Here is an 18,949-nt window from a genome sequence, read left to right as displayed (position 1 = left end):
GATAATGCCAAAGAAGCTCGCATATACCTCATGTCAGCCAAACAGTTTTTCTGTTTTGCTTGGAGAAATAGTGAAGCAAATCTGATAACCAACAGAATTTTGTAACATGAAGACAGATATAAATGATTTGTTTTAGAGACAGAGATATTGTGTCTCTGGGAGCCTTTTGATTTTTACAGCACTTAAAACCATACAACTTTTAGGGTAAATGTTGTTATGTGTATTGGTGGGTTTATTTACACCAACATTTCAGTCGCAGTGTACTTTAACCTTTCAACCTCTTGTTTCACACCTTCAACCATTTCTGAGCTCTAAGTTCTGTATCTACAGTTAAAATTGACATATATTGCAAATTAGTTATCATGTTTGTTTTTCCCTGGGCATTTCCAAATAGAGAAATTATGGATTTCTTTCTCTTTCTGAAGCAATTCTTTGTATTTTTTTTGCTGTTAACTTCTAATTTAGTTTACGTAATAAACACCTAGAAATTCCATTAGAATCAGATTACAGAAATATTTCTTTGGCCCTGTTTCATAATTTGCTAGCCATCTGACCACTGAAAACTTTTAGGGGGAAAAAAAATCATCTCTGAAAGTGCCTCACTTTGATTCCTTGATTTTGTTTTAGGCCATCTGAACTTTTGACCGTTACTGTAAAATAAATTGTAACTTACTCTGTTTTATAGTATTCACATTCAGATTGTCAACTTGGAAGCTCTAAGGCATGAGAATGTGTATATACTTCCAAGAATTATTTTCTGGTCCTCCATATCCAAACTAACCATGTCTTTGAAAAGCAGTTTGCTGTTAGATCCTTTTGGGTGATATCAATTGGCATGGAGCACACAGTTGACACCATTTTCTGTCATTTCCAAGCTTTGAATAAAGGAACAGTAAACGATAGTGGAGGCCTGAGTTAATGAAAGAGTTGTTGAAGAGCCAAGCTGTAAAGATATCCCTTCATTCCTCAAGAACTTTCTGAGACAATGTTCTGTTTTATTTCAGGGTTGAGGGAAAAGAGTTGGGAAGGGAACTGAGAACCATCAGCCCTGTCAATGGCTGTTTAGTAATCATGTGACATCAGTGAATGCAACTTTTTGATCTTAATATTCTGTAATATAATCAATTGCATGACTGACATTACAAAATTTTTCATTTTTTATGAGATGTGGATTTATTCACTGATTTAGATCATACACAGGACTCCAAGATAACATCTAGTTATTAGCAATATACACAGTCTGCTCAGCAAGTGTAGAATTTAATCATTTTGGAACATATATTTTAAGCTTTTTTTTCATCAAAAACAGGGACACCAGTTTAATATTTAATCATGATTCCAGCAGTTTTTTTTTCAGTTGAGATACTTTCAGTAAGAATATATTTTTATCTGATCTGCTAAACAAGGGTTGCAATTTGTTGGCAACCAGATAACTGGTTTTGACAGTTGCAATACCTCACACTTCTCACTGGAGCCACTTGTGTAATTACAAAGAGGTGTCCCGTGGTACAGACAGCTCACCATACTTCTGTGGCTTTAATGAGTGCAAAAGCTGGTAGCATTGATGTTAGTAATTGGTTTAATTCTTTGACCTTGTTTTCCAGATAGATCACATTAAAACACATCCATTTAACAACAGCAGTTGAGTTATTCCATACAACATATGCTTTTCTCACCAATTGCCCAGTGTAGCTCAGAGCCCTATGGGACAGGGACTTATAAATGGAGAGCATCAGCTCAAGGACCAAGGGGGGGGGGGGGGTGGCAGGCACGGCTGGGGAAGTCAGGACCTCTTTCAGGCTTCATTCAATTACATTCCAAGTCAACAAACCTTGATAGCAAACTCCCTCTCGAATACTTCTCTGATTAATGTTGCTTGATGCCAAAATAATGTAATTAGGTAATAATGAGTGGGTGTATGTTATGTTGGCTATCAGGACTAGCTGTCGACCTTAGTGACTTCTACTCAAATTAGAAAAGAAATAGCTTGAAAGTATGTCTTAATGATGTGGTGAAAATATATAATTTTTAAAAAAATTTTGTTTTTAATTATAAAATGTTTTATTAAGCTGATAAGGTTTAATGGGAAGTTCTTCGGAGAAAATGGATGTTCAAATAATTAAGTAATGAATAAGCAGCAAAGTGACTAAACAGTGTCACTGATGAGCTTTTAGCTCCAGTTGGTTCTCTTAAGTCATATCTAATGCTAGTGTTATTAAGCAGGGTTATTGTTCTTTTTAGCTATCAAGTTGGGTTAACTTCACATTGTTCAATCTTAAAGAAAACTGCAGCGCACACAAAAAAAACTCAACAATGTAGAAACATTTCAAAATATGGAGACAATTTAAAAATAAAACTGACAAGTACACATTTGCTCTTTAGTCACCATAATTCGAATAGTTGAGATACTTGAAGGGTTACTTTGATGTATACATTACAGGCTTGTTAAACAGAATCTGCTTGTGTACACTGCTTCCCACATTCCAAAGGGAAAAAGGGGAAAATAGTGAAATTAAACTCATAGAGTTCGACAGCTACTAAGGCAACATTTGCCAAATACAGTATAAGCCCAAATATTTTGCAACACAACTATATATTAATTTAATAAAATACACAATATAGCTCTTAGTACAATGAACAAATTTGGCTCATATGCACTGATATTGCAATAAATCAATTGAAAAGCTAGGTTCGGTGTAAACACTCCATGATTTTTACATTTGCACACTGATGTTTTGTTTTGTTAGTACTTTACTGGTATTCCCTTTAACGAGTCATTTTAGTGTCCATTTTGAATGCAACATAAATATCTACAAACATGGAATAGTGTTTCTTCTTACACAACATATTTATTGTCAGACAATAGTATGTCAACGTTATGACAGCTAAAATGCAGAGGAGGAATTCTAACAGCTGGACACTAAAATGTCACTCTTTGGTAGTACAGCTTAGGGAATACCCTTTTGTACTTGTTTTGTATTAGGTTTGAGAGTATTGGGCAAACTTTCTCCCTCTGCAGGACCCATTTTTGAGAAATACTTCACAGTGGGTTTGTACCAATGACCTGTATGTGCATTGTAGGATAATGATCCAGAACATAATGCTGAATGAGGTGACAATCAATGACGCACTGTTCACTGCAGATAAATCTAGTTCATAAGGACACCTACATCAGCCAACTATAACTGTACACGCTGAATTAGACTCAATGTTTTCTGCAAAGCTGATACCTGCTTTTTATCAATGCTGCCCTTGATTATTTTCTGTTGAACAACGATATTTCCTTATGCAGAGCTGTACTGACTGGTTAGCTCACCAGCACGTCTGTTCTCCACTTTAGTCTAAGGAAGGGCACGTTTTGAGATTGTCAAAATTCAATTCAGTGAATGAAACACATCAATTATCATAATTATCCTGGTGAAAACACAAGTAGTTTGCTTCCTAAGACACACAAAAATAACAATGGTAAGTGCACAATGGGCACTTTGAATGGTAGCTCACAGAATTAACAGCATTATATTTCCTTGTATTCTGCCAATTTGAAAAAAAACATTGCTGCCTTAAAACTTGAGTGTTTGTCCTGTAGAAGAAAGGTAATCAACTGTCACTGAATAAGCTGAATTTATTTCCTCACAGTTGAAGGGTCACTTCCTCGACAATCTTGTAAAAGCTTGTCAATTTCTCGAACTACCTGCTCAGCATCCACTCCGTCCCGTCCTTGGTCCCGTGTTGAGGGTTCGTACTGATCCAATACAGTGTCCACCTCGTTGAATTCCCGGCCAACTCTGGAATGCACATCTGCAAAGACTGTAGCCACTGCTTCAGGTGTAATAAAATGGCTGTCACGTCGTTTATCAGGTGATGGGTAGTGGCTGCTTGACTCTGCTGATGTGTCGGCCATTTTTGGCTTCACCTCAAATCCACCCAGGGATTGTTTACTTGATCTATTACTGCCTGCAACTGAAGTCTTGTCTGGACTGCTTGCAGCCGATGAGACCTCTTGCAAGAGAGGACTAAGAGCACGCTTAGCTTTTAAATAGGGTTTTACGTTTGCAACAAGAATAGTGTGCTCTCGCTTGTCTTTCCCAAAAGTACAAAAAGTCTTTTTCCCCGCGGGAATTGTGTTTTCTTGAGATTCAGATTCAACTGCAGTCTCTACTGCTGGTACAAAAAGATTCCGGCGATAATCTGAACATTCACCTTGATTTGGAGCAGGGAACTGCGGCATCCAACACTTATCTGAATGACCCAAGACACGGCATTCATCTGTACAATTGACACAGTCCTCCTTCTCTGTAATAAAAACAAAACTTTTTACACCTTAGAGAACAAATTACTTTAGCCAGCAGAACACTCACATTAACAACCAAAGACTATAATTAGAATCCAATTAGTTGTTCCAGGTAGCAGAAATCAGGAACAGTGAGGATAGAGAAAGTGTCTCTTCCAAGCAGTCAGATAGCAAAGGCTATAATAACTCAGATGTAAATTATATTAATTATAAGGGGTGAATGTTTCTTTCATGTGCACATACATAATACCTGTTGTTCAATATCTCCCTTGGCTGAGTAAAGAGCAATTTAAGCATCAAATATAAACATATCTACTACAATATATTAAAATAATTTCCAACATATGCAAATTTATTGGAAAATAACTTCCAAATTAACATTCATTTGCAGTACTTTTTCTATTTTGTTTTAAAATCACAGACATTTTCATTATCCTCCCCAGTTTTTATAAGTTTATTGCTTTATTGTTGAATAACTTAATGAATTATAGAAGCTATATTGAGGGACAAATACCTATATCTCTATATATTTTACAGTAGAGTTGTTAATATTCTACCATGATGTCAATCTTTATTACTACTGTGTTAGAGAGAATTAACTTGCATTTATATAGGATCTTATATGAGATCAGGATATTCCAAAGAGGTTCATGGATAATTAGATATTAACTGTGCCATGCAGTAAATTGTAACATAAGAAATGAAGCAAACAATGTGGACACAGAATGATCCTGTAAAGATGAGATAAATAACCAAACAATATTTAACTGTACATTAATGCAAAGAAATTTGATCTGCTAGACATGAGCGACATTCAGTCCAAATACCAGTTAGATCACCGAACAAAATGTGGCCAAAAAATTAAGGAGGTACAATTACATGCTGATATGATTTTTGTTGGGATTGCATGTCAAGTGCATAGCCGTTGCTTCAGCACACTGAACAGTGGGTAGTGGGTCCCCATTTAAACACTTCAACTCTGTAAGTCAGAATAGCTGCCACGGAAGTGAAGGCAAACACGGAGAAGGTTATTTGCATCAAAGTTGCTGGTGAACGCAGCAGGCCAGGCAGCATCTCTAGGAAGAGATACAGTCGACGTTTCGAGCCGAGACCCTTCGTCAGACCTCTTCCTAGAGATGCTGCCTGGCCTGCTGCGTTCACCAGCAACTTTAATGTGTGTTGCTTGAATTTCCAGCATTTGCAGAATTCCTCGTGTTGAGGTTATTTGCTTCTGGACATCACTACATGACTGACTAGTTCAAACAACTTCCATGCTGTAAATGAACCAAAGCAATAATGAGATGTGGACTGAGCAAATGGCCAGTGATTATCTTATACAAAAGACTCATACAGAGGCTGTGATCAGTGAACTCATTCATTTATCATAATGCTGACCAGAAAACCGAGGCTGTCAGCTATCGCAAGTGAAGTAGTGATGAGACAATGCAGGTTCTTTATTAATTAGTCCTGTCGAAGGGTCCCGGCCCGAAACGTCAACTGTACCTCTTCCTATAGATGCTGCCTGGCCTGCTGCATTCACCAGCATTTTTTAATGTGTGTTTCTTTATTAATTGTTATCTCATTTTCAACTCTTGCACATGCTCCTAGTATTATTTTCTCTGTGAGTTCTTGGTATTAGAGCGCAATTTGGGGTTAGTGCATATAGCAAATAACTTCAGCAACTGACTTCAGCCAGCAGTGTTTAGATCTGAATATGAACCGTGGATTAAATCTAAAATGCAGTGCTGAACAAAGGGATCCTAAAACTGTAAACCACAGTTAATTACAAGACCAGACAATGTTGATATAAATTCATTTAGATGTCTGTGGTGCAAAGCTGGAGGTGTGAAGGTTGTGTGCAGTTCAAAGGAAGCATTGTGGATACACTGTAAATATGGAAATATCCTTTGATCTTTAACACATAACATATCATATAGTCACGAGGAAATCTGCAGATGCTGGAAATTCAAGCAACACACACAAAATGCTGGTGGAATGCAGCAGGCCAGACAGCATCCATAGGGAGAAGTACAGTTGACGTTTCGAACCGAGACCCTTCGTCAGGAGGGTCATGTAGTGTTGGGTCAGGCAGACCTTCTTCCTCTGAAAGGGTCTCAATCTGATGCCTGCTGTATCTCATGTTGTTGAATAAAGAGACTGCCTCACATCTACCAGCACTTCTCTCCAGTAACTTTGTTCACGCGACAACAGTTGATCACAATCAAAGCTCTAATTACTGATCATAGTGTGTAAATGAGAGCTGTTTGACTTGGGAGGTCACGAAGTACACCACTCTAGACAGCAAACATCAGCTGTGGCAAAGTGGACTACCTGAACCAATTTTATGATGATTATGGAAGTGATTCCTAGTGCAATGTACCCCAGATAAAACTATATCTTCATGTAATTAGTCTATAAGAATGCATACACAAATGTCTAGTTTTGATGTTTAAAATATCCAGTAGGAAATGGTTCTTCTGTTCAGTATTAATGATATTGTTGTAAGCATTATAGGATTTCCAATTTTATCATTCTCAGTTTGCTTTGGTCTGCCATGCTGTGAAGTAAATGCAGTAGCTTTACACTTTAGCAATACCAAGAACTATAGGGAAAGAGCTGCAGCTCTGCTGGCTGAGCACAACCAACAGAAGAATTTGCCACATTTTCTGGTTACAGTGGGCTGCAATGAGATTGATGATCTCAGTATGTAAACTCCGCTTAGAGAGAAGGATGCAATGGCTGGAGCTAAAGAAGCAATAGGTCCAAAGCACCAACAGCTTCAGACTTGTAGAATGCACCTGGCATGTTGGGAGTTAGCTAATTTTACAAATGTGCAACTGGTGTAGCAGTATATTCAACATGGATGTTACATGAGGAAAAGAGAGAGTTTTTTTATGAGCACCGTAAAAGAATAAAGAATGGGATCTCTCCTGTTCTGGAATCGATAATTTCTGGGGTTGCTCCAATTCAAGAGTCTGAGCACGTCATTAACATTTTAGTGCAGTAGTAAGGAATGCAGTACTGTTGGAGTTACCTTCTTTAAATTAATTTCAGGTTAGTAATAATAATGCCCCTAGTTGCAGTATCAACATATTAGATTAGATTAGATTATGAGGACAGGCAGTCCTCTTATATTGTCATTTAGTAATGCATGCATTAAGAAATGTTACAATATTCCTCTGGTGTGATATCGCGAAACACAGGACAGATCAAGACTGAAAAAACTAACAAAATCACATAATTATAACATATAGGTACAACAGTGCAACAATACCATAACTTGATGAAGAACAGGCCATGACACAGTAAAAAAGTTCAAAGTCTCTCGAAAGTCCCACATCTCACGCAGACGGGAGAAGGAAGAAAACTCTCCCTGCCATGCCCGACCACAGTCCGACTCTGAGTCATCCGAAAACTTCGAGCCTCCGACAGCTCTCCGACACCGAGTACCGAGCACCATCTCTATCCGAACGATTTGACCTCAGTCTCGGTCACCCGCAGCAGGCAAAGCTGGGAATTTTGGGGCCTTCCCTCCGGAGATTCTCGATTGCCCGATAACAGCAGCAGCGAACTGGCATTTCAGAAATTTCTCCAGATGTTCCTCTGTGCTTTCACGTCTGTCTCCATCAAACCAGAATTGTCCACATATCAAATTGACAGTGGCAACAGGGCTTGTAATATTGCTCAGGGGCAGGATACTGTTTCTTACGTACTCTGCTAGTAGCCACAGAGTTGTGGCAAAGTGATCAAACGGAGGAAAGACAAGTGGAAGTAGAGTAAAAACCTACAAACGATGTATTCCAGATTATTTCTGGAACATATTTGAAATATTTATTTAGAAATTTCTGTGTTCTTGTGCTGAGTAACTAGTGAGGAAATGGCAGCAGGTACAAGACAGAAGGATAAAGAAACACAACTTTAAAGTACAAGTGCTAATAACCTAAATAGAGGGCAAATTATTTTTTTCATACAAAGTATTCAGCCTGAGAGATTAAGTTTACCAGCTCTTTTACTAATGTAACTGAATTCCCTTTCCAGCAGGTTTTCAATAAGGTTTCACTTAATCTCCCCCTTTAATGACATAGATAAGTAGCTTTAGTAACTAATGAGTATTTGGGCAGGCCTGATCTACGCACATAAATGATGCTTACCTCCTCAATCTTTGTTGAAGTGTTCCTCACTCACACTTTAAAAAAGTAAATGCTTGTTATTACTTTGTGACTGCACTATCCACAGAAGAAAGAACTTGCAGCAAAGAAAGGAACACTCACTTTCACTGAGTTAACAGGGGGATGTTCTTCTTGTCCTCACCTCCCGCCCCATGAGCCTCTTCATTCAACACAGCATTCTCTGCAACTTCTGCCATCTTCAGCAGTATCCTACCAAGAAACCCATCTTTACCTCCTCCCAATGTTCTGCTTTATTAATATTATTTATTTATTTATTTATTGAGACTCAGCATGGAACAGGCCCTTCCGGCCCTTTGTGCTGTGCCACCCAGCAATCCCCTGATTTAATCTTAGCCTAATCACAGGACTATTTACAATGACCAATTAACCTACCAACCAGTATGTCTTTGGACTGTGGGAGAACCCAGAGAAAATGAGGAGAACATACAAACTCTCGACAGGCAGTGACAGAAATTGAACCCGGATTGCCTGTACTGTAAAGCTTTGTACACCACTGGACCACTCCAAGAAAGAGTAAAGGAAGTCAACGAGCCAGGTATTGTTCTCTCTGTGATTCCCTTTTCCATTTGTCCCACCACACTAACTTCTCTCCTGGTACATACTCCTGCAAGCAACTTGAAAGTTATAGAAACATAGAAACATAGAAAATAGGTGCAGGAGTAGGCCATTCGGCCCTTCGAGCCTGCACCGCCATTTATTATGATCATGGCTGATCATCCAACTCAGAACCCCGCCCCAGCCTTCCCTCCATACCCCCTGACCCCTGTAGCCACAAGGGCCATATCTAACTCCCTCTTAAACATAGCCAATGAACTGGCCTCAACAGTTTCTTGTGGCAGAGAATTCCACAGATTCACCACTCTCTGTGTGAAGAAGTTTTTCCTAATCTCGGTCCTAAAAGGCTTCCCCTCTATCCTCAAACTGTGACCCCTCGTTCTGGACTTCCCCAACATCGGGAACAATCTTCCTGCATCTAGCCTGTCCAATCCCTTTAGGATCTTATACGTTTCAATCAGATCCCCCCTCAATCTTCTAAATTCCAACGAGTACAAGCCCAGTTCATCCAGTCTTTCTTCATATGAAAGTCCTGCCATCCCAGGAATCAATCTGGTGAACCTTCTTTGTACTCCCTCTATGGCAAAGATGTCTTTCCTCAGATTAGGGGACCAAAACTGCACACAATACTCTAGGTGTGGTCTCACCAAGGCCTTGTACAACTGCAGTAGTACCTCCCTGCTCCTGTACTCGAATCCTCTTGCTATAAATGCCAGCATACCATTCGCCTTTTTCACTGCCTGCTGTACCTGCATGCCCACTTTCAATGACTGGTGTATAATGACACCCAGGTCTCGTTGCACCTCCCCTTTTCCTAATCGGCCACCATTCAGATAATAATCTGTTTTCCTATTTTTGCCACCAAAGTGGATAACTTCACATTTATCCACATTAAATTGCATCTGCCATGAGTTTGCCCACTCACCCAACCTATCCAAGTCACCCTGCATCCTCTTAGCATCCTCCTCACTGCTAACACTGCCACCCAGCTTCGTGTCATCCGCAAACTTGGTGATGCTGCATTTAATTCCCTCATCCAAGTCATTAATATATATTGTAAACAACTGGGGTCCCAGCACTGAGCCTTGCGGTACCCCACTAGTCACCGCCTGCCATTCTGAAAAGGTCCCGTTTATTCCCATTCTTTGTTTCCTGTCTGCTAACCAATTCTCCACCCACACCAATACCTTACCCCCAATACCGTGTGCTTTAAGTTTCCACACTAATCTCCTGTGTGGGACCTTGTCAAAAGCCTTTTGAAAATCCAAATATACCACATCCACTGGTTCTCCCCTATCCACTCTACTAGTTACATCCTCAAAAAATTCTATGAGATTCGTCAGACATGATTTTCCTTTCACAAATCCATGCTGACTTTGTCCGATCATTTCACCGCTTTCCAAATGTGCTGTTATCACATCCTTGATAACTGACTCCAGCAGTTTCCCCACCACCGACGTTAGGCTAACCGGTCTATAATTCCCCGGTTTCTCTCTCCCTCCTTTTTTAAAAACTGGGGTTACATTAGCCACCCTCCAATCCTCAGGAACTAGTCCAGAATCTAACGAGTTTTGAAAAATTATCATTAATGCATCCACTATTTCTTGGGGCTACTTCCTTAAGCACTCTAGGATGCAGACCATCTGGCCCTGGGGATTTATCTGCCTTCAATCCCTTCAATTTACCTAACACCACTTCCCTACTAACATGTATTTCACTCAGTTCCTCCATCTCACTGGACCCTCTGTCCCTTACTATTTCTGGAAGATTATTTATGTCCTCCTTAGTGAAGACAGAACCAAAGTAATTATTCAATTGGTCTGCCATGTCCTTGCTCCCCATAATCAATTCACCTGTTTCTGTCTGCAGGGGACCTACATTTGTCTTTACCAGTCTTTTCCTTTTTACATATCTATAAAAGCTTTTACAGTCCGTTTTTATGTTCCCCGCCAGTTTTCTCTCATAATCTTTTTTCCCCTTCCTAATTAAGCCCTTTGTCCTCCTCTGCTGAACTCTGAATTCCTCCCAGTCCTCAGGTGAGCCACTTTCTCTGGCTAATTTGTATGCTACTTCTTTGGAACTGATACTATCCCTAATTTCTCTTGTCAGCCACGGGTGCACTACCTTCCTTGATTTATTCTTTTGCCAAACTGGGATGAACAATTGTTGTAGTTCATCCATGCAACCTTTAAATGCTTGCCATTGCATATCCACCGTCAATCCTTTAAGTGTCATTTGCCAGTCTATCTTAGCTAAATCCTTTAAGTGTCATTTGCCAGTCTATCTTAGCTATACTTGACTATTCACCTGCAAATCTGTTGAGGTCATCTACTGTTTCCGGCCTCCTTTGCAATGGCAAAACCCCGACATAAATTGGGGAACTGCTTTGTTGAGTTCCGTCTGCCAAGAGCAGAATTTCCCAGTGGTCAACCATTTTATTCCATTTCCTATTCCTGTTCCAACATGTTGGTCCATGGCCTCCTTCTTCTCTCCACCACCTTTTTATTCTGGGGTTTTCTCCCTTCCTTTACAATCCTGATGAAAGACCTCAGCACGAAACATCGACTGTTTATTCATTTCTGCAGGTGCTGCCTGACCTGCTAAGTTTCTCCAGTATTTTGTGAGTGTGTCTCACTGTAGATGCCACTAACTGCATCTCAAAAGTAAGCGCCTGATCACGAATCACTAAGGAACAAGTGATGACTTATGAAATCTGGCCACTAACTCTTTTTAATTTCCACATATAAATAAGTATGTAAACTTTAAGGTGCCCTAATACTTGATGTTATTAATTTTAAGAACAGTCATACTTAAAGTCCTTGTACTTTGTCTTCCTTTCCCTCGGGCCAGTTTCATAGAATTTCAGCAATATCAATCATGCACAAAAATCTCCAAGTTACAAAGAATAAACAAAATAAAAACTGTTCCCAAAAATAGACTGGCTCAACCAGTAAGTTGCAGGAATACTCCAGAGAAATCCTATTACAAGATATCACTGCTCTGCAGTGGTAATGCAGGGTAACCAGAAACGGGACCTCACCTTTAAATACATATTTGTAAATTGTTTTATATTGGCTCGATGAATCTTTCGCCTGAGCACCTGTCATGGGAAATTCAGTCACGTACAAGGACCCAGAAATCAAAGCTACTGCGCATGCCTTGTTTGAAAAGGAAACTTGATAGGTCCAAGGAGTCCTGGGACAGTAAGATAGTTGAGGATTAGTAGAAGGGCTGGACTGAAGGTTGGTAACTGGTGAATGCTGGAGTGTTTTGGGTGGGGAGCTGGGAGCAGTCAGGATGGGGAAACATTGACTAGTAGAGATTGGGATTGGCGGTCAGGGATATGGAAATGGAAACAGGCATCAGAGTAACAGGTAGTACGCTTTGTGAGAAGGGATATGTTTTGTTTGGGGAGACAAGATATGTGTTAATGAGATTAGCAGAAGAGTAGATAATGAAATGTAGGGTTTAGTTAGGAAATCAAGATTCTGCTGGTGGCCATTTTTAACAGAATTTGTTGGGGGATTGGGGTCCACTAAGGCATGTCCGTTTTGAGAAGCAATGAACTACTGTAGGCCTCATGACAATGTGAGGGCCTGCTTCTGCACTGCGGGCACCCTACAAGTAGGAAAAGCATCATAACAGGTTATTCAGGACAGTGAAGTAGCAAAGCTCTGGGGAAGCAGTAATACCTATAATAGAATACATTAGTTAATTTTCACCTAATGCAAACCCTTAATCCCAGAGGTGTCAGTGTTTCATAGATGGACTTATTAAGTGTACTACATGTTGTAAAGAATGAAACAAGATAATCAATCTTTGGAAATCTGGCTAGAAATTACAAGGCAGTAATTCAATGAAGCACTTCTCATAATGTCATAAACTGCAAGGACGGTTTAAGGAGAACCCCAAGAAATGGATTAGTGCTTAACCTTGTTGCCATATATCAATCAAAAGAGGGCAGATTTGTGCAGCCTCTGTGTATTGAGCAGCGCTCCTCTGCTGCAGTACATGCAACAGAGATGGTAACGTAGAGGTAGCAGGATAAAAAGACGGGGACATATAGCTGAAAGCCTGGGCACCTTATTGATGCTGTGTTAATGCCAAATTTTCCCCTGCAGTATATTGGAACATTACCTACACACCACAGAAATAGATAAATAAGAATTTAAAACTGTTTCCTTTAATCTTCTTCACCGTGACTTCATTAATGATAGGGGATAAAAGTGCAATTCAAGGGAATTTTGGTCCTTTTAATGGTAGGTAAAATTTTAAAATTACAAACCACAGAAGGACATTTGTTCCATTGTGGTTGTGCCAGATCTTTGAAAGAGCAATCCAATTAATCCCACACTGCTGCAGCAACCCTCATACCCTTTAGTTGTCCTCCCATCAAGTATAATTACGGAAATGGAGTTTAATGAATTAAAGTTGACTCTCCTGCAACTGTATTGAGTCACACTGTGACTTGCTAATTACTTCAAAGTCTGTATCAGGAGTTATATTTCACTTTTGACTCTCTGACTTTCGCAAACCTTAAAGCAATCTGCATCTCTGAAATTATGATGTCTGTCTCCTGTAGTGTTACATCAGACCACTATCTAATGCCCAAACTGATCTGAAGTAAATTGCAAACAAGAGAAGATCCGCCGATGCTGGAAATCCAAACAATACGCACAAAATGCTGGAGGAATTCAGCAGGCCTGGCAGCATCTAAATGCTGAGTTCCTCCAGCATTTTGTGTGTCTTGAAGTACATTACTTCTCCAACAGAGTATTGAGAGGCTGGGGGAGCTGATGAGAATATGAGGAAAATAAAATGTGAAAATCAGTCATTGGTGGTCAGCACAGACTTGAGTGGGCTGAAGGAACTGTTTTATCTGATTTTATGAAACATTTATGTTGATAAATGAAGAAGAAATGTAATAGACTTCACTATCTAGCAAGTAGCACTAGAATAAACTGTAGCAGTTTATTAGTATAGTATTAATGTAACTGACTTTAAATTTCACACTAATTACAACTCATAAGCTCAAGAAACTTACACTTCATTTTATTAACCTTGGCAGGGATTTCCATCATATCTCTGACAAATGTCGTATTGAAATCCAAGAATTTCTAAGAGACTTCCTTTCCAGTCTTCCCTCTATTAAACTTTGGTTCCACCTATTATAAAAGGTTTATCTACAATATTTAGCTGTCACCTAAATACCAGTGTCATGCCAAAGAAAGCATAATCACAGGTGTAGGCCATTCAATATAATCATAGCTGATCATCTATCTCAATACTATTTCTCCAGAACAGTTAGTGAATTTTGTGTCAAGAAATTTAGCCAGCTTCTTAAATGTTCAGCAATTTCTCTACAGCTCCCTGTTTTCATGAATTCCACAGCTTCATCATTCTTTGTGAAGAAATACTCCTCTCAATCCTATATTTCTTGCCCTGTATCCTGAGAGACCCCAGGTAAGGGAAACATCTACCCGCACCCAGTGTGACACAATTTTGAAAATTTCAATTGAATCAATCAATCTCATTTTTCAAGCAGGCTGGTGATTTTCTTCAAGGTGTTTGCAGTAGAGTACATTCTTGGTATAAAACCATTCTGTCCTCTCTGCAGGAAGATTTCCTGTGTGCATGTCTTGATACTGGACGCACATTTTATCAGGAGTCATGGCTATAAATATTGTAAATTTACACCTCAGTGACTTAACATTTCCTAATTTTGTCTACTTTAAGTGAAAAAGTATGATTTGCTGAAGAATGAATGTTTTACTTACAGCTGTAACGTTCATCTATACATTGTTTTTAATATATAATTTTTAAAAATCTGCATTTCTTCACAGAATCATGATCAAACAAAAAGCGATGCAGAGTTTCAAAAGAAGGTGTTAAAGAAAGGTGACCAAAAGCATGGATGTAAAGGTTGGTTTCAAAGAAGATCTTCAAATATGAAAGAGGCATGAAGGAGTCAAGAAGCCAAAGTACAGACCTTGGCAGTTGAAGAATAGTTGTCAATGGTGTAATGATTCAAAGCTAGGGTAACCAAAGGCCTGAATTGGGGTAGAAATATCTCAGAGGATTATTGGGCCGGTGGAGATTATACAGAATGCATCCTTGCTTCTTGTGTAATCAAGATGTCTAGGTGGACAATAACTGATTTGTTGAGTAACTGAAATATCATCTTTTATGTGACAATAACTAAAAACACATAAACAGCTTCAAGCTATTAATTTGCCTTTGAAATTGCAATGAGTAGGGGATGTAAACATCATCAACAAGGATGGCTTCTTCCTTACGATTAATGTGACAGCTACACAGCCTTCTCTTTAATTGGTCAATAAATTCTAAGATAGATTGCATAAGCAAAGGGTTCAAAAGATTACCCATAGGAACTGCAATGTAAGAAAGACAAATTCAGCATGCCAGAGAAAGGGAGTACCAATAATAATATCCAGTACTCTAGAATAATCCAACATTGTGGTAATGTCTAGCACTTTAGTATCTTACAGGTGGGTGTTATGCTGTCAGTTTGATGAACACAACAGTCCTCTTGCTCCAGGCTTGCTTGCTACTGCAGTTAAAAGGAGGGTGCTGATCTGGAGGAGTCAGACACAAAACTCTGACAACCAACCTGGATCAACTAGCAAGCCAGGTGTGTGTATTGGCAATCAAAGACATAGGTATGTAATTTTTGAATACATTCTCTACCATAATTATTAAAATTGTGGGTATGTCATTGTCATCTTCATTAGCATATAGACCACAGGTATTGCTTTTCTGTTACTATTATTGTCTTCCTGTATGTATTCATTGATAAATAAAGCTTTAAGTATTGCAACACACACAAAATGCTGGTCAGGCCAGGCAGCATCTACAGGAAGAGGACAGTCGATGTTTCGGGCCAAGACCCTTCGTCAGGACTAACTGAAAGAAGAGATAGTAAGAGATTTGAAAGTGGTAGGGTGAGGGAGAGATCCGAAGTGATTGGAGAAGACAGGAGGGGGACGGATGAAGCTAAGAGCTGGGAAGTTGATTGGCAAAAGGAATGCAGAGCTGGAGAAGGGAGAGCATCATGGGACAGGAGGCTGCGGAGAAAGAAAGGGGGAGGGGAGCACCGGAGGAAGATGGAGAGCAGGCAAGGAGTTATTGTGAGAAGAACAGAGAGAGAAAAAAGAGAAAGGGAGAAAAAAAGGAAAAAATAATAAATAAATAAGGGATGGGGTCAGAAGGCGAGGATGGGCATTAACGGAAGTTAGAGAAATCAATGTTCATGCCATCAGGTTAGAGGGTACCCAGATGGAATATAAGGTGTTGTTCCTCCAACGTGAGAGTGGTTTCATCTTGACAGTAGAGGAGGCCGTGGATTGACATATCAGAATAGGAATGGGACATGGAATTAAATGTGCGGCACTGGGAGATCCTGCTTTCTCATTTGTTTGACTGAAATGTTACCTTCATGGTTCTTGTGCTTTAGCTAAACAAAATGAAGAAAATATTGCAACACAAGAATCCAGTTAGTGGCTCACTGGACTCAGCAGGCAGTCAACAATGTTAAGAAATCACAGTGCCCAAGATGCCAAATGTTCCCCAGTGAAACTAGAGTAGATTAAATTTCTTCATAATTACTGGGTGACCTTTCTGATTAAGACGAAACAAAAAACAAATTGAAAGATATGGTATAGATCTGCTGCTGGCACTTTGACTGATCCTGCAGTGCAGAAGTTGAAAGAAACATGATTTTAGCCTCAATGGACTAAGCAGCCCAGGCACAAGGGAATTTGAAAGACCTTCCCATAGCATTTCACATACCTGTGTGATTAAGCTCTGGGAATATCTGAGCCTGTCAATATGTTGTTTAATGAGGTTCAAGCTGAATGTGGTGTTCTGGGAGTAGGTTCTTTGACATGGGTACATCTGTGCCTCTAGCCCTGAAATCCCAACCCATCTCAAGTGCCCCGCTATGGTCAAAATGATGCCACCAAGCCACGGCCATAGTGATGCATCCAATAATGCGTACTGTCAATATCACAGAGGTATCCATTCTATGAAGGTGCTGAGTAATTTGGAGATGGGTCACCGGAAGTTAGCAGAGCTCGTTTTTAAATAGCACTTTACAAAAGATGAACTAGCTCTACGTGCTCCTATATCAACAGAGAATGAAACACTAAGATCACAGGTCTCTGCCACCAGAAAAATGCTTATCTGTATGGTGTTTTACATGGCAACTCAAATAGGTGCTCGAGTTGATCAGACAGCATCTATGGAGGGAAATGGACAGTCGACATTTTGAGTTGAGACCATTCATCTAGTACATACTTAGGGCCAGTTCAATATTGCAGCAGGTGTTATTTGAGTTCACCACATGTAGTGACAGCCTGTTACGGTTGCCAGCTTACAGAAATTTGCCCTTACAGAATTAACACATCACTACCCAAAATGTGCAGATATAATATAAAATTCATTTTCTCAGAATCTGTATGAAAAAAGTAAATAAAATAAAAAAAAACATGCATTCTTTTTCAACTAGTATTTCTTGACGCCTGCATAGATGATGGGGCTTTGCTTTTAAAAATCACAATACAACCCGATTTCTGAGACTACAAACCTGTGGTAATGTAGTGGTCACCTGCAGGTACTAACTGGTCTGACTTCTAGGCTTATATAACAATGGCCATCTGTCATTTAAACCAACCAAAGAACAGGAATTAAATTATCAGTACTATTCCAGTCACAAGTAAAATAAGTTATAAGCATAATGGTTAACTCAGACAGCTTACAATTATGTGACAAGAAATCTGTTTTGGTGATGAAGTTTCAACAGTAAATAATAAGAAAATTAATGTTTGATGGTATCAAGAGCTCCATAAGGATAGCTTTAACAGATACTACCTCATAACAGTTTGATAACTCCCATCCAATGGGAAATGCAGTGTCCAGTATCCAGAATAGTTCTGAAGTGCACCACAATTAACAGCTGTGATCAGACTCTTAGCTTCTCTATCAGATAAAAAACAAAACTGATTTAGGACAATGGCCATGAGAAAATTAAATTTAAACATAAGCATTCTTGTGAATAAAATTCCATCAGGCCTCAAGGAGTAAGAAGATCTACAGGTAGCTGAAGACACCCAACAAAACAAACTGCAGACCTAACGAGCAAGAGCATATGGTGTGTGGAAAGGGTGTAAGAGATCACTCAATAATAACACATCAGAATCAGATTTAGTATCTCTGGCATATGTTGTGAAATTTGTTGACTTTGCAGCAGCAGTACAATGCAATACAAAATAGAAAAAAATATACATATATATATAAAATGTTAAATTAAATAAGTAGTGCAAGAATAGAATTTATAAGGTAGTGAGGTAGCGTTCATGGGTTCAATGTCCATTCAAATTAGGATGGAAGAGTGGAAGAAGCTGTTCCTGAGTCATTGTGTGTGTGCCTTCAGGCTTCTGTACCGTCTCCCTGATAGTAGCAATGAGAACAAGGCAAGACCTGGGTAATGAGGGTACTTAATGATGGATGCCACCTTTTTAAGGCATCATTCCTTAAAGATGTCCTGGATACGAAGGAGGCTAGTACCCATAATGGAGCAGATTAAATTTACAACTCTCTGCAGCTTTTTTTCGATCTTGTGCAGTATGACATGACATGCAATAACTCTTCAGCATTGTTAATACCATCAATGGTCAAACACTCACATCTCATCCTAATAAAAGCCAAGAAGGAGAATTTATCAAAGACAGAGAGGCAATCAGTGAAACAAGCACTGCAGAAATCCTCCACCAAGGCTCTGTCCTAAATGTGAGTGCCTCAAGTCTACCCATAAAGCACCTCTGATTCAATTTAATTGTCACACTATACCAAGGGAAGAATGAGAAGGTCATACAGCAATTGGGGATAAAACTCA

The 18,949-nt window shown here is 39.3% G+C and overlaps 1 protein-coding gene across 3 annotated transcripts in view; it reads right to left on the bottom strand.

The window, feature by feature from the left end:
• Window positions 1-1,159: 1,159 nt before the first annotated feature.
• The window catches only part of pcdh17 (protocadherin 17), a 154,161-nt gene continuing 136,371 nt past the window's right edge, over window positions 1,160-18,949 (bottom strand). For 2 of the 3 annotated variants that reach the window (XM_063053758.1, XM_063053757.1), the window contains exon 4: window positions 1,160-4,293. In XM_063053758.1, coding sequence (XP_062909828.1) covers window positions 3,623-4,293 — 671 coding nt within the window. In that variant the 3' untranslated portion in view covers window positions 1,160-3,622. The remainder of the gene's footprint in view (window positions 4,294-18,949) is intronic. The other variant, XM_063053763.1, reaches the window with a different exon arrangement.

This window comes from Mobula hypostoma, chromosome 7 (genome assembly GCF_963921235.1).
Source record: "Mobula hypostoma chromosome 7, sMobHyp1.1, whole genome shotgun sequence".
In the NCBI taxonomy this organism is placed as follows: domain Eukaryota; kingdom Metazoa; phylum Chordata; class Chondrichthyes; order Myliobatiformes; family Myliobatidae; genus Mobula; species Mobula hypostoma.
This window is presented reverse-complemented; position numbering and strand designations above follow the sequence as displayed.